The 14,557-nt window shown below is 39.1% G+C and overlaps 1 protein-coding gene across 1 annotated transcript in view; it reads left to right on the plus strand.

Annotated features, from left to right (window-relative positions):
- unm_hu7910 (un-named hu7910) overlaps positions 1-14,557 on the plus strand; it is a 220,646-nt gene that overhangs the window by 76,570 nt on the left and 129,519 nt on the right. Inside the window, exons 6-13 of the mRNA XM_048595703.1 lie at positions 550-618; positions 1,720-1,806; positions 6,638-6,691; positions 6,894-6,947; positions 10,729-10,776; positions 10,865-10,909; positions 10,987-11,037; positions 13,233-13,283. Coding sequence (XP_048451660.1) covers positions 550-618; positions 1,720-1,806; positions 6,638-6,691; positions 6,894-6,947; positions 10,729-10,776; positions 10,865-10,909; positions 10,987-11,037; positions 13,233-13,283 — 459 coding nt within the window. The remainder of the gene's footprint in view (positions 1-549; positions 619-1,719; positions 1,807-6,637; positions 6,692-6,893; positions 6,948-10,728; positions 10,777-10,864; positions 10,910-10,986; positions 11,038-13,232; positions 13,284-14,557) is intronic.

Below are 14,557 nucleotides of genomic sequence, written 5' to 3' on the forward strand. Positions count from 1 at the left end.
CGTCAGCCTCTCTGCTCCTATGATGCTGCTTGGCCTGCTGTGTTCATCCAGCCCTGCACCTTGTTGTCTCGGATTCTCCAGCATCTGCAGTTCCTACTATCTCTGATTCGATTTATTTGAAATGTTTGCTTAGATAAAACCAGCCAAGCCTTTAAGCCTGTTTTCTGACATCTGTATGGCCCTTCTGTTCTTTGTGTTTCTGTTGTTTCAATAAATCTCTTCTGCCTCTTGCTGCGCATCAGTCATTTGCTCATCTGCATTCAACAGAATTGATCTCTGTAAGAATTGTAAACAGTGTAAATTTAACAATTTTTTTCTGATAGTTAGAAATCAGAGAAAGAATTCGAGTGCTATTCACCTTAAATTGACTATCAGAATTGTAACTCACCTTTATTAAGATTATTCAGCCTGGAATTAATGTCTAGCAATGGATTATCAAAAATTAGAGAAAAAGGAAATACTTTATGTAACATTTTGTCCCATTACTAACTATTAAGTACAGGACTGTTTAAATTGAAGTTGTTTCTGTGAAAAAGTATGCTCTTTTAGAGGCTGACAAAGAAGCAGCAGAATCAATGCGAGCAGATGTGACTCCGGAGCCCCTCAAACACACACCAGGTTGGTATTTTTGCTGTTTGGAGCATTGTTATTCCAAAAATTAAACAAGATTGATACACAAAGTGTAAAATCACTAAGATAGGAAACTTGATAGACCTTTAGTAGAAACAACAAATGATTATAGCGATACCAAAAATGTATGGTCATATATTTGAAAGATCATTGGTTATAAAATTCCATGTTTCTATTTGCCATCCCCCTCATTGTAGGAAGTTAAATAGATGTATAAAGGATCATCTATTTTCTTTTAAAATCTCCCTTTTTATTGTGTGTAAATCTGATTATTGCATAGTTAAAAATGCATCCATTTTCAGAAAAGTGATTTCTGGGTATCATATCAGTGAAGAATTCACAACAGTTGGTTCTTCTTCTTGCAAAGGACCCTACGAAAGGCCAACCCAATTCAATTGAATATGAAAAGATACTTGTATTTGCTTTTTAGTTTTGTAGTAGACTAGTGTTGAACACGAGAATGAGGAACACCAAGTAATGGGAGATTTTAATGTTCAAATACAAAGCAACTTGCATCAATAGAGCACATTTAATATTTTAAAATATTTTTTAAGATCCTAAGGTGCTTCTCTGGAGCATCGTCGAGTAAAAATTGTTAACTTTTGCATGAGATTTGAGGTGAAGTAACCAGAAACAGGTATGTTGTGTGGAGCGAAGAGGCAGAGAAATTTTGGGAGGGGTTTCCAGAGCTTTAGGGCCTTGTCAATAAAAAAGCAAAGCTGCCAGTGGTGTAGTGATAAAATTCAGGAAAATGTAAGAGGCCAGAATTGAAGAAATGCAAAGATCTGGATGAGTGGCAGAAATACTGCGTTTAAGGTCATGAAGGGTTCAAACATTTCCTCATTGAGACATGCTACATGAGAGACCATGTCGTTCGGTAAATACGTGATCATTTAACAGGGTTTGGTGAGAGTTGGTAATAAGCCCATAGGTTTAACTCCATATTTTTCAGATATGCTTTCAAATAAGGTGTTAAAGTTTCACAAGAATGCAATCTGGGTCCCCAAAATTAGCTGAATGCAAGTTTTGAATGTCACCGTTCATACAAGTTTTAGAAATACGTGCATTCTTTTTTTCATAATTAAACAGAAGAGCCAGCTGAAAGAGAAGAGCCACCAATGGAGGAAGGACCAAATGAATTTGCGCAGGTTGAAGATTTTGAAGATCCTGAAGCAGGTGAGCTTGTGTAAAAAATCCTGATTACATAAAATATCGTTGGGCAACATTTCATCCATGCCCCCACATGAGCAAGACTTTAAGAAGCCAAACATCATTTTCCCAAGAATTAAGGTCCAGTGTATTTTAGCAGGTTTGTACAGTGTATATGTGAATATTGCAGTCCAGAAAGATCCCAAGTTAATTTGTCTGTTCCTACTTGAATTAAATGTCAGCAGAGGAAACATCACTCCTGAAGTTGCACAAGAAAATGTTTATTTGGCTCCCCTTTTAGTATCCAGATAATTTAAATCGATATTTTGCAACAGTCTTCATAGTGGAAAATTCTATAAACATCCCAAAGATATAAACAAGGTGTTAATGGAAGGAAAGGTCATGTAATCATTTCTATCATGAGACAAAATATTTGACAAACTAATGGGACTGAAAGCAGACAAGTTGCTAGATCTGCTATTCTTTTTCCAACAATATTCAAGGAAGTGGCTACAAAGATAGTGGAGGCATTGGTTGAAATATTCTAGAACTTCCTGCATTTCTGGACAGATCCAGAGGATCAGAAAACTACAAATAGTATGTTGCTGCCTTCAAAGGGAGGGAGACAAAGCAGGAAACAATGGGCCAATTAGCCTAATATTTGCCATTGGCAAAATGCTAGTCTATTTAGAAAAACTTAATGCAGTCAAACAGAGTCAATCAATATGCTTTTGTGAAAGGGAAATAATTTTTGACACATTTGCTTGAGTTCTTTAGGGATATGGCAAGCAGTCTGGTTAAAGGGAACTGATAGCTGTAGTGTGTTTGAATTTCCAGAAGGCATTCAATAACGAAAGACACAAGATTATTAAACAAGGTCGGAGCTCATGGTTTTGGGGCTAATATGAATTGAATTGAATTAGGTTGATTGTCATGTACTCACATGAGCACAGTGAAAAATTTACAAGTCGCTATTTACAGCGCCATCTTGGGTATAAAGGTACCTAGGTACAGAATCTTCAGTACAAAGTAGAAAAATAAGGAGAACAGTTTAAAAAGTTGAAGATTACAGTCTTACTAAAAAGTTGAAAAACAAAAATACAGTTAACAGTTCAGTGCCACAGTCCATATGTGCTGGCCATGCTGGACTTGCACACGTCACAAGGGCTCGACCTCCCCTGCTTAGGGTTCGCTGTCATCCCCACCATCGCCTTGGCCTGCTTGCTCTCGCCGCCTTGCAGCCGGTTCCTGCTCCTGCCACTGCCTTCGGCTTCCAGCTTCCGCACTGCTGCTGAAGTCCCACTGTGGTACTGCTCTGGGTCCCTAGCTGCTTCCACACTCTGGACCTTGAAGAAGCAGCGATGCCGCGAACAACTAGAGTTCTGCCTAGGCATACCAGCTGCCACATGGCTGACTGCCACAGCCCCCAGCCACTGTTGTCGCTGCCGTTTCCTCCAGAAAGCAAGTAGAGCAAGAAAAAGACTAAAAAAAGGAAGAAGTAAGAAAAGAAAAGCACTGAGTGGACGAGCTAATTGCTAATTGGCCCATTGTTTCCTGCTTTGTCTCTCTTCCTTTGAAGGCAGCAACATACTATTTGTAGTTTTCTGATCCTCTGGATCTGTCCAGAAATGCAGGAAGTTCTGGAATATTTCAACGAGCCTTTTGCCAACACCTTTAGTATGGATTGAGGATTATTTAACACAGAAGACACTTGGGATTAATGGATCTTTTTCAGATTGGGAAGACTTAATAGTGCCACAAGGATCAGTCCAAGGACCTCAATGGTTTTACTATCTACATTAATGACCTGAAGGTAGGGACAGTGTAGTGTATCCAGATTTGCTGCTGGTACAAAAATAGGAGGGATGGTATGTTGTGATGAGGATATAAGGAATCAGCAAGGGGATATAGATAAATGGATTGTGGGTGAAAACTTGGCAGGTGGAGTTTAATGTAGGAAAGGGCGAGATTGTGCAAATGGCAGGAAGAATCAAAAGGCAGCCAGTTTAAATGGTGAGAGACTCCTCAACAGTACAGCATAGAGGGATTTGGGTGTTCTAGTGTATGGAACACGTTTGCATGCAGATGCAGCAAGTGTGTATTCTTGGAATGTGGGCATTGTTCATGTGCAGACCCTCAATGAAGTTGCAGGGTTTTGACCTAGCAACAGTGAGATATACCCACTTGGAGGGAAACGTGTTGGTGATAATGTTCCCTTAAGAAGGCAAATGGAATTTTGGCCTTTATTGCTAGGTGGCTAGAGTTAGAAATAGGGGCATCTTGTTGCAACTATACTGTGTGTTCTTTTCAAGTACCATATACAGTTTTTGTGTCTGTATTTGAGAGGATACACTGGCATTAGATACAATTCAAAATAGGTTCATTAGGCTCATTCCTAGGATGAAGGGAATGACTTTATCAAGAACAGCTAAACAGGTTAGTCTTAATTCATTGGACTTTAGAAAAATGTTTGGTGATCTTCTTGAAACATTCAAGGTTCTTTTGGGACTTGACAGGGTAAATGTTGAGAAAGTATTTCCGCTAATGGGGAAGTCTCAAACTAAAGGAAATTGTTAGAGAGTAAGGAGACACTTATTTAACAGAGATGTGAAGGAATCTATTCTCTCACAGGTAATGAATGTCTTGAATTTTCTACCCCAGAGAATTGTGGAGGCTACATCACTGAAAATATTTAAAAAGGAGAAAGATCTTTCAAGTATCAGGAGTTGAGGGCCATGATAAACTGACATGACAGAGTGGAGGCCAGGGCAAATTAGTCGTGATATGATAGAATAGTGGGGTAGACTTGAGAGACTGAGTGGCCTGTGCGTGCTTGTCTTCTCAGGAAGGATGGGCTGCCTTTTAAAGAAGAGTTTTGGTGCAGTCAGGGTATATTCTTAAGAAGGGGAAATGTAGAACAGACAATTTCAGAGTTTCCTGGATGTTAAAAAAGATAGATGAAAAGTGTTAAAGAGAGATGTCAGGTGGGTAATACAGCAGAGAACAAGGCTGAATGTAGATGTTTCAAACGGGAAATGAGAAACATGGAGATTCTGGAAACGGACTGCATGCTAACAAAAGGGATTCAACAGACCTCTGTATGCATATAAATAAATGTAGGTGGGAAGAGGAGGAGTGGGCTGATCATGATCAAAGAGGGGGTTTGTGAATGGAAGTAGAGGACATTGCTTCACATTTATGATGCCTTAGTATTCATTTGTGTGAAGATATTTGTGATAGTACAGAAAAGATCCACAAGAATGGCTCCATTGATCAACTTGCATAGATTGAAAAGGTTGGGACTATTTCCTTAGAGAAGGGATTTGGTAGAGATTTGATAGTCAAAATCATCAGGGTCTGAAAAAAGTAGAGGAGAAATTGTTCTCATTGGTAGATGAGTCAAGAGCAAGAGTGCACAGATTGAGGGTCATTGGCTAAGGTAAACATGAGCACATGAGGGAAAAACATTTGCACGCAGAAGGTGATTGAGATCTAGAGGGTACAGCTTATGGTGGAGGCACATTCAATCAAGGCAGTCAAGCGGACATTAGTCTATTATCTGAAAAGGAAGAATCTGCAGAACTATGGGGAAAAGGCAAGGTAGGGCACTGGATGCATTTCTCCTTTGGAGAAATGATGGGCTGAAGAGCCTCTTTGTGTGCTTTAACAAGTTTGTGATATGAGAGACTGATGAGAAAATTGGGATGGAAATATAGGCAAGGAGGATTTGTATTTATAAAAAGACACTTCATATCCTCAGGAAGACCAGAAACCCCTCCTAGGCAAAGGAGTGCTACCTTGTTGTAGTCATTATAGTCATTCAGGCAAAAGTGATAATTAAGTTCTGTGCAGTTGGATCCCACTCAGTCCTTGGATAATTGGCCAGGTGGTCACTTCTATTGGGAATGATTGAGACACTGGTAAAACTCACTTGCTCCTCTTCGAGTACCACGGGATTTTTATGACAGCTCTGATAAAGCAAGGCCTTGCTGTTCTCTCGTAAATGTAAAGGATTGGCAACACTATTTAAAATAAATTATGGGGAGTCTCTGTTGTCCTAACCAATATTTATCCCTCAATTAATACCAAAATAACATGGTTATGAGCATATGACCATTTGTGGGAGCTTGCTGTGCTTAGATTGGCTGCGTTGTTTCTTATCTTACACCAGTTCAGGACTTGGTAAAGTTTTGAGTTAATGAAAGACTTCTGATGTCCTAAAATTGTAAAAGCCATCCTGTAAATTCCAGTCTTTTTACAGTGCAGTGCTTCCCCTAAGTGTAGACGGGATTGTGTTTATCACTGACTGCAGTTTAACATGATGAAGGAAGACTACTCTGAAAGTGTTGAAGTAAGACAAGATTGTTGGTAGAGTATGATGATGTGCAAGATGATCCTAAAGAAGATATGATGCACATTAGGAGAGGGAAATTATTATAGGAAGGCATAATCATTTATGATGGTGCAAGGAGCAATGGAGTCATCCACTGAAGAATAAAAATTGAAAACAATTGGGAGGAGAGGGTAGAGACAGAAATTGATGATGAGAGAAATCAAACTTGAAGAATTGGCAAGGTGTTCCCAAGAAGGACTGACACGGAATAAACTAATTTTAGTTTTTGATCTGTAGATCATCCTGCCTGTTCTTTTTCTGTAGTCCATTTAAGGCTGCATCCCCTCTGAGTTGTACATGTGACTAATAAATCATACAAGAGTAAATACAGATGCTTGTATAGTGGTTTGTTGCATGCTTGTTTCTAGATGTTGAAGGTGAAATTTGTGTCCAGCTAAATCTGTGCTTGAAGTTCAATCTTAATAATCTAATAATAGAATGCAAGGTTCTACTTTCCATTTGCAGATGAAATTAGAGAGGAAACAGTTGAGTCTGAACCTGAAGAAGCAGACACTCCAGGTTTGTACATCACTTTTAAGCACACACTTAAAATCTAAATATTCCATTATTAAATAGAATTCTTTTTGAGTTTAAAATGGTAGAAGAGGAGATCATATATTTATGTGCAAAAATCTTTAGTGATTATAAATGCTTTGCATGATTTGGTTTCAATTGGAGGTTGCATCCTGGGTTTTAATAAATTGGTGAATCTCTCTTGTAGGGGAGTCAGAGGATATGGAAGATGAAACAGTGTCTGAAGGACCGGAGATTCTAGGTACTTCATATAGTTTTATTCATGTTGATTTATTTAGTATAGAGACAGTTTCTGTTGATATGAGAGCATTTTATGGTGCTGGATAAAGAAATACTTTAATTGTGTCTTTGAGGAGCTTAATTTCCTTCATGCCAAAAATGTATCTTTTTGACTGTCACAATATGTAATTTGCTGAACAGGTAGTGTGTTTCTCTGTAAATCGAAGTAAAGTTAACAATTCAGTTTGTTTGCGCAACAAGGGAGGGGTGCAAGATATAAAAACTTAAAGGAAATAAATTTATTTGAGAGAAACTTGTACGTATAATTTATCTGTCTAGTCAGATACTAATTTAGAATGGGAATATCCATAATGCAGCACCTAGTATGAGCCACAAGAGACCAACCCATGAAGTGCACATAGCTTTGAGATGTGAAGTTTGGAAAGAGCTGTCCTTACTATTGTCTCATTCTTTGTATTTCATTGCTCGCTCTTGTCTGTGCGAATATATGTTCTTAGATATTTGTAAGTTATTCCACAAGAAATGGAGCTCAATGGTGCTTTAATCAATAATTATGCATATGTAATAACTAATACTTATCAAGTCCCATTCTAGTAACTTAATTGGATGAGTTAATCACTTATTTTGTACTAGCAAAAATTACAGAAACTGGAAATCTAGAATAGGAAAAAAAAACCTGAAAATAATGAATAAGTGTGGCAGCATCTGTGAAGAGAGAAATAGTAACTTTTTGGTCTTTGATCTATCAGAACTGGACCAGGACCAATGCATGGTAATAAACTTGAATTGTTAACTCTGTTTCTCTCTGCACTGATACTCAGCATATCTGGCAGTATGTTCAGCATTTATAATGGCCACTCCCCAAGATACACAAACTGGGCCACCCCACTCAGACCCATTGTCTCACACCAACGTATAGACTTGCCAAAGAACCACAACAGAAATTGAAATACTTAGTTGACAACAATACTCTCTCCATCCACTCCTCAACATCATCAAGGACACCAATGTTTATGGATGTAAATAGTGCTGTTACATCAAAGAATATCATCATCTTGTCCTCTTCTATCCTGCTGTCCTGGAGTTGTCTGTAGAAGCGGGCTGTGTTAGATCCCTCTGGCTTAATCAAAGACCCAGGACAGAAGAGGACTAGATGATGAAATCCTTCGATGTAACAGCACTTTTTACATCGATAAACATCAACCTAGCCAACGAGACAATTGCCACACCAAGTGGGCAGGCACCCCAGGACACTAAAAACATCAATAAAGACAGCACACCACCATGAAACTACTAGATCTGTGCCTCACAACCCCTTCACCTTCAATGATGGCATATACAAACAAATCAGCGGAACACCAATGGGATCCCCAATATCAGGACTGATTGCAGAAGCAGTAATGCAAAGGATAGAATGGACACCGTTCCCCACCATACAACCCAAACTTTGGGCCTGTTATGTAGATGACACCCTTGTGATTATCAAACGCACAAAACTAGAAGAAACCCACTGACACGTGTACAATAGCCTCACTGGAATAAAATTCACAAAAGAAGAGAACAACAACAGACTACCCTTCCTGGACATAATGGTAGAATGCAAAAACAAGGAACTCCAGACTAGCGTATATAGAAAGACCAGATATACAGACCAGATACTCAATTACACTAGCAACCACCCCAACACCCACAAATGGAGCTGCATCAGGACACTATTTAAATGAGCCACAACACATTGCAGCAACCTGGAACTACACAAAGCAGAACCGTAGCACCTATATGGAGTCTTCAAAAGGAATGGATACCTGAAAAGCACAATCCACCCTTACCTCAGAGACAGACCACAACAGGAAGACACAACACGACCAGATTCAGTGATCACCCTACCACATTTCAGAGATGACCACAAGACTATTCTGACACCTAGGTATCAGAGTAGCCCACAAACCAACAACCACCCTGCAACAGCTACTGACGGACGTAAAGGATCCCATACCCAAAACCTGCAAAAATGGTGTAATATACAAAATACCATGCAAGGACTGTGAGAAACACTATATAGGCCAAACCGGAAGAAAACTGACAATATGGATACGTGAACACCAACTAGCCACCAAGAGACAGGACCAATTCTCACTTGTCTCACTATATATGGACAAAGAGGGACATGAATTTGACTGGGACAACACAACCATTATCGCACAAGCCAAACAGAGAGACACCAGGGAATTCCTGGAGGCCTGGTAGTCTAACCGGAACTCCATCAACAAACACATTGAATTAGTCCCTGTGTACACTGAGAAACCGAACACCCCAACAAACTGAGGTATATAAATACCAAGCGGTACAGAACACTAATGCTTCACCGGAGGTGCACTGACGATGTTACCTAACAGGGTGACGAAATGTCTGCAACCAAACCTACGGCTCGGCGAACATGTCTACAACCTCATCCACAACCACAACCTAAGCTACAAATCTTCTCAGTCTTTAAAACTGACTTACCATGGAACATTTCATCGGAAGTAAAACTGATTTTTTCAGCCTCCAAAGCGAGTTTCTGTCATAAGAACTAGGAGCAGGAGTTGGCAATTTACACCCTCAAGCCTGCTCCGCTATTTAGTGCGATCATGGTTGATCTCATTCTGTTTCAACTCCACTTTCCTGTCTGCTTCCCATAACCCTTCAACCTGTTTGTAATTAAAAATCTTTGTTTCCTTCTTAAATTTATTCAGCGTCCTGGCATCCACCACACTCTGGGGTAGTGAATTTCACAGATTCATGACCCTTTGAGAGAAATTATTCTTCCTCAACTCTGTTTTAAATCTGTTACGTCTAATCCTATAACTATGACCTTTCATTCTCGATTTCCCCACAGGAGGAAGCATCCTTCCTACATTTATTTTCTCAGTCCCCTTCAGCATCATGTATACCTCAATTAGATCTATAGTCTTCCTCCTAAATTTCAGAGAGTATTGGCCTGATCAGGAAAGCTTTTCATCTCTGGAAATAACCTAGTGAACCATCTTTGTAACTGCATTGGAGGCAGTTCATCCTTCCTTCCTCAAATAAGAGCACCAAAATTATATGCACTACTCCAGATGTGGTCTCACCAATGCTTTGTACTGTTACAGCAATACTCCCCTACCTTTTAATGCTCTGTTCCTTTAACAATAATGCCAAAGTTCTATTTGCCCTTCTTATTACCTGCTGTATATCTTGAAAGAAAAAGTTAGCAATGAACATAATACATTTTTACACTTCTGTTGTTCACTGTATCCATAAACATAAGGTCAGTCTCCATATGTACAATGTAACATTTAAGTCAACCTTATCACAGCACATCACTCCTTCAAGAAACTTGTTAAACATGAATTCCCTTTCACAAAAACAACGCTTTCTGATTAATTTGAATTTTTCAAAGTGCCCAGTTATAACTTCCTCCATTCTAACATCTAACATCTAACATCTTCCCTGTGACAAACACCAAGCTAACTGGCCTAGATTTCCTGTGTTTCTCCCCTCTTCTTGAATAGTCAATTTATATTGCTACTTTCAAGTCTGATGGAACCTTTCCAGAATAAAAACAAATCTAAACTTCTAATGAGCCCTCCTTCATATCTGTTCCTATTGCATAGCAACCATCATTTTGTTGGGTCTCTGGCACATTTTTGACGCTTTGCTGCATTACGGATCGTGTATAAAGTTTTGTTGATGGAAGGTGATAACCAATATGATTGGCTACTATACTCAAGCCTTTTATGATCATCTTTTACTTTTAGAGGATTCTGGACCTGAAGTTTCATTTGTACAAGAAGACAAAATTGCAGGTAATTATTACAGTTTTACCATCTATATAATCATCAAACATGTGGTGAAAAGTCTTTAATGTTACAGAAACACTTTATTTCCCTTCAGAAACATCAGAAGTGACTGAGGAAGAAGTTGATGATATTGTTTTAGGTTGGTGCCTTTACATACTAACTTTAACCATGATGCATGATGGCCCACCTATTAACATGAAGCTATTTATATCCTAGATGATGCTGAACTCAAGCCTGAAGAAGTAGTTTCTGAGCGAGATGTTCCAGGTGTGTATTGTAGTCCAACTGGTACTGTACTTAGATATCACATGCAAAGAGACTGAACCTTTTTCTCTCGTGCTCATTTTTGGGTTTGGGCCATGGACTTCCAATGGATTCGCCCATGATTATGGGACAAAGTGGTGGATAATTTACCAGGAAACTGTTGCAGTCTTACTGTTTGCCATCAAATATATTGGAAGAATTTACAGGCTGAAAATTGATTTGCTTGGCTGTTGTAAATGTACCTTCCATAGCCACCAAGTCCTGGGGCGGTAATCAACCTAAATGTTCTAGACCAGACATAGGGACAAAGCTGCTGCACTGCAATCCTCTTCTGGGTACTGCTAAAATAAACCAAAGAACTGCAGGTGCTGGAAATTTGAGACAAAAACAGAAATTGTTGGAGAAACTCGGCAGGTCTGGCAGCATCTGCTGTCTGCTTTCTTCCCACAGATGCTGCCAGACCTGCTGAGTTTTTCTGGCAATTTCTGTTTTAGCTCCCCTAGGTACTACATGAAGCATGCTATATATTAAGAAGCAGGGAAGCAGCAGTTTACTTGTACTACTTACAGTCTAGTCCAGTGTATTTGTTCTGCCCTGGGCCTGCTGCAGTGTTCCGGTCAAGCCAACTCAAGCAGGAGGAATTTATCTCATGTTCCATTCAGGCACTGTGCAGTCTTCAAGAGTTCAACATTTAGTTCATCAACTTCAGGCCGTGAACTCTGTCCTTCATTTTGATTACCTAATATGGGCTTGCTCTTTTTCTCCCTTCACCCACCATCACATCTAGTGTCTGTATTTTGTTTTTCGTGGTTTTTTCTTTGTTAGAAATCACCTGCTTGTGTTCTATGCCCTATCTTTACATTTAAACCTGTTTTCTCTAGAATTTCAAAGGATTAAGGGGTGATCTGATTGAAGCCTTCAAGATATTAGGAAAGGACAGGGTGGATAAAGATAAACTATTTCTACTGGTTGTGGAATCTAGAACCAAGGGACATAGTCTGAAAATTGGAGATGAAAGATGTTAGGAAGCACTTCTACACACAAAGGGTGGGCAATGTTTGGAATACTCATCTACAAATGGTAGTGAATGCTGGATCAGTTATTAATTTTAAATCAGAGATAGAAATCATTTTGTGAAGCAAAGGTATTAAGGGATTTGGGCCAAAGGCAGGTGTATGCATTTAGGCATTAGATTAGCCATGATCTTATTGAATGGTAAAAACAGGCTCAAGGGACTGAATGATCTACTCCTGTTCTATGTTCCAATGTAAACATCATTAATTTCCCTTTGTCTTTTGTTCTGTTGAACTTTTGATCTCCAGTCTCCCTTAATTCTCTGCTCTGCCTTTTGTCCCACACCTCTCCTGTCTATTCAAAAGTATACATGTGGTATATGTTTCCAAAGCACAATGCCATTAAAAGTGGCTGGAAGGAGCAGTTTGTACATGCATGAAGTTGTCAGAATGCTCTTCCACATGCGCAAGAGTGCTAGTACTCCAGCTGGGATCTGATTGGTAAATAGCAAAGGTTCTGATGGCTTCCCTTGTACCCTACCTAGCTTGAAGTCAGTGGACTGAAAATTGCTGTTCAAGAAAGTGCTAACTGACTAGATGTGTGTGACTGCACTGACCATGAGCCAGTTTAATTTGCACAATATCCCTACCTGATCCCCACCCACATTGCATTCTAACAAAGCACTTAAACCTGTGCATGCAGTGCTCTAACTATTGGAAATGTTGGCCTTAATCCAGCAAAAAAGACCTATCACTTTTCCACCTCTCTCAATTTCCAGTGAAGAGTCATCGGACTTGAAAGCATTAGCTCAGTTTCTTTCTGCACAAATGCTGTCAGACTTGCTGAATTCTCCAACACTTTGTATATACAGTGGTGTATATCAGTTCAGCTGAGGCTTTTTAGTAAGCAGTCATGATATAACTCATTTCGTGAAAATTGGCATTCTGACTAAAAGCTTCATGATTTGTTCCTTCTAATTTGAAGAAAGTTGTTTTCTAGTCTGTTTTCATGATGGACTTACCTGAGTGGTGAAGAAATTATTGTGAACTCCAGGAATTTTGACATGAAATCCTTTCATTATTATATAGGTTAAAAACATAACTACCTAAACTGAATTAGCATGATATATTTACTTGGGCAATGCTTCTTTGACTTTCATTATAGTACATTTGTTACTTTTTCAGGATTGTATGAATCTGAAGTTGAAGACTTCTCTGACCAGGTGGACCAGGAAGGTGGTACATGCTTTACTTATGTACTTGTTGCAGACTGTTTATGTTCAGTAGTTGATAGCTTTTATTCGCTTCTGATAAAAGTGAACCTGGGCTGTTGACATGGGTATTCCGGGTGAAAGTTTTATTTTGCTAATGGGTATGTTGAAAATTTTATGTTGCCATTCTCTCTGTCTTTTCCGTCAAAATATTTAAATGGACGAATAGATTCAGTATCCATTGGGAAGTTGTATACTTAACATTTCAAAATGCGGTTTGTGTTTGAACTTTTTAAAATTGTTAAACTTTACTTTGTACGTGAATGATTTATTTATTTTGGTTTGTTATTGAAGCAAGGTAAGACTAGGGCAGCAGTCTGATTTGATTGTGGGTGTGGCAGTAGTTCAGGAATTTGAACCAGAGTCGTGAGTCCTTGACACCAGGGTTACTTTCAGTTGTTTCAGTGGCGGGAGTCTGGGAGAAAACGCGAGGGCAGCCTGGGAAGATAAGCTTCCACCCAATAAATTTGAGAGTTAACTAATACCCGAGACACTACACGCGTAGTGTCTCCCACCCTTCCACCTCCTCTAACCTAATAATAATGACTAAGTGTGGTGAGCAGGTAAGCTATTTGCATTTTTTTCCTCATCTCTTTGTTATCTTTTGGGCTGGTCACCTAGACACCAAATCCTCTGGGGGTAGGTCGGAAGGCAAAGCCGGAGTCTGTTTGAGTATATAACGGAGTAAACTTACTGGTGCAGCGAACAGTGCGAAACTAAAAAACAAAACTAATTAATTTTAAATAATTAACTAAGTAGAGATGGCAGGCCAGGTGATGTGTTGTAGCTGTATAAAAACTTTATGGTGGGTCAATTGAAGAACAGTGGAGGACTTTCAAAACAACTTTTCACACTGCTCAGCAGAAGTATATTCCAGTGATAAGGAAGAACTGTAGGAAAAGAGAGAGCCAGCCATGGATGTCTAAGGAAATAAAGGAAAGTATCAGATTGAAAAAAAACACATACAAAAAAGCAAAGAGTAGTGGGAAACTAGTAGACTGGGAAATCTTTAAAGGCCAACAGAAAGCCACAGAAAAAGTTATAAAGAAAAGTAAGATAGATTATGAGAGTAAACTAGCTCAGAATATAAAAACAGGCAGCAAAAGTTTCTATAAATATGTAAATCATAAAAGAGTGGCGAAGGTAAACATTGGTCCTTTAGAGGATGAGAAGGCCAATTTAATAACTGGGAATGAGGAAATAGCCGAGACATTAAACAATTATTTCGTGTCGGTCTTC

The sequence above is a fragment of the Rhincodon typus genome, chromosome 4, assembly GCF_021869965.1.
Source record: "Rhincodon typus isolate 14 chromosome 4, sRhiTyp1.1, whole genome shotgun sequence".
In the NCBI taxonomy this organism is placed as follows: domain Eukaryota; kingdom Metazoa; phylum Chordata; class Chondrichthyes; order Orectolobiformes; family Rhincodontidae; genus Rhincodon; species Rhincodon typus.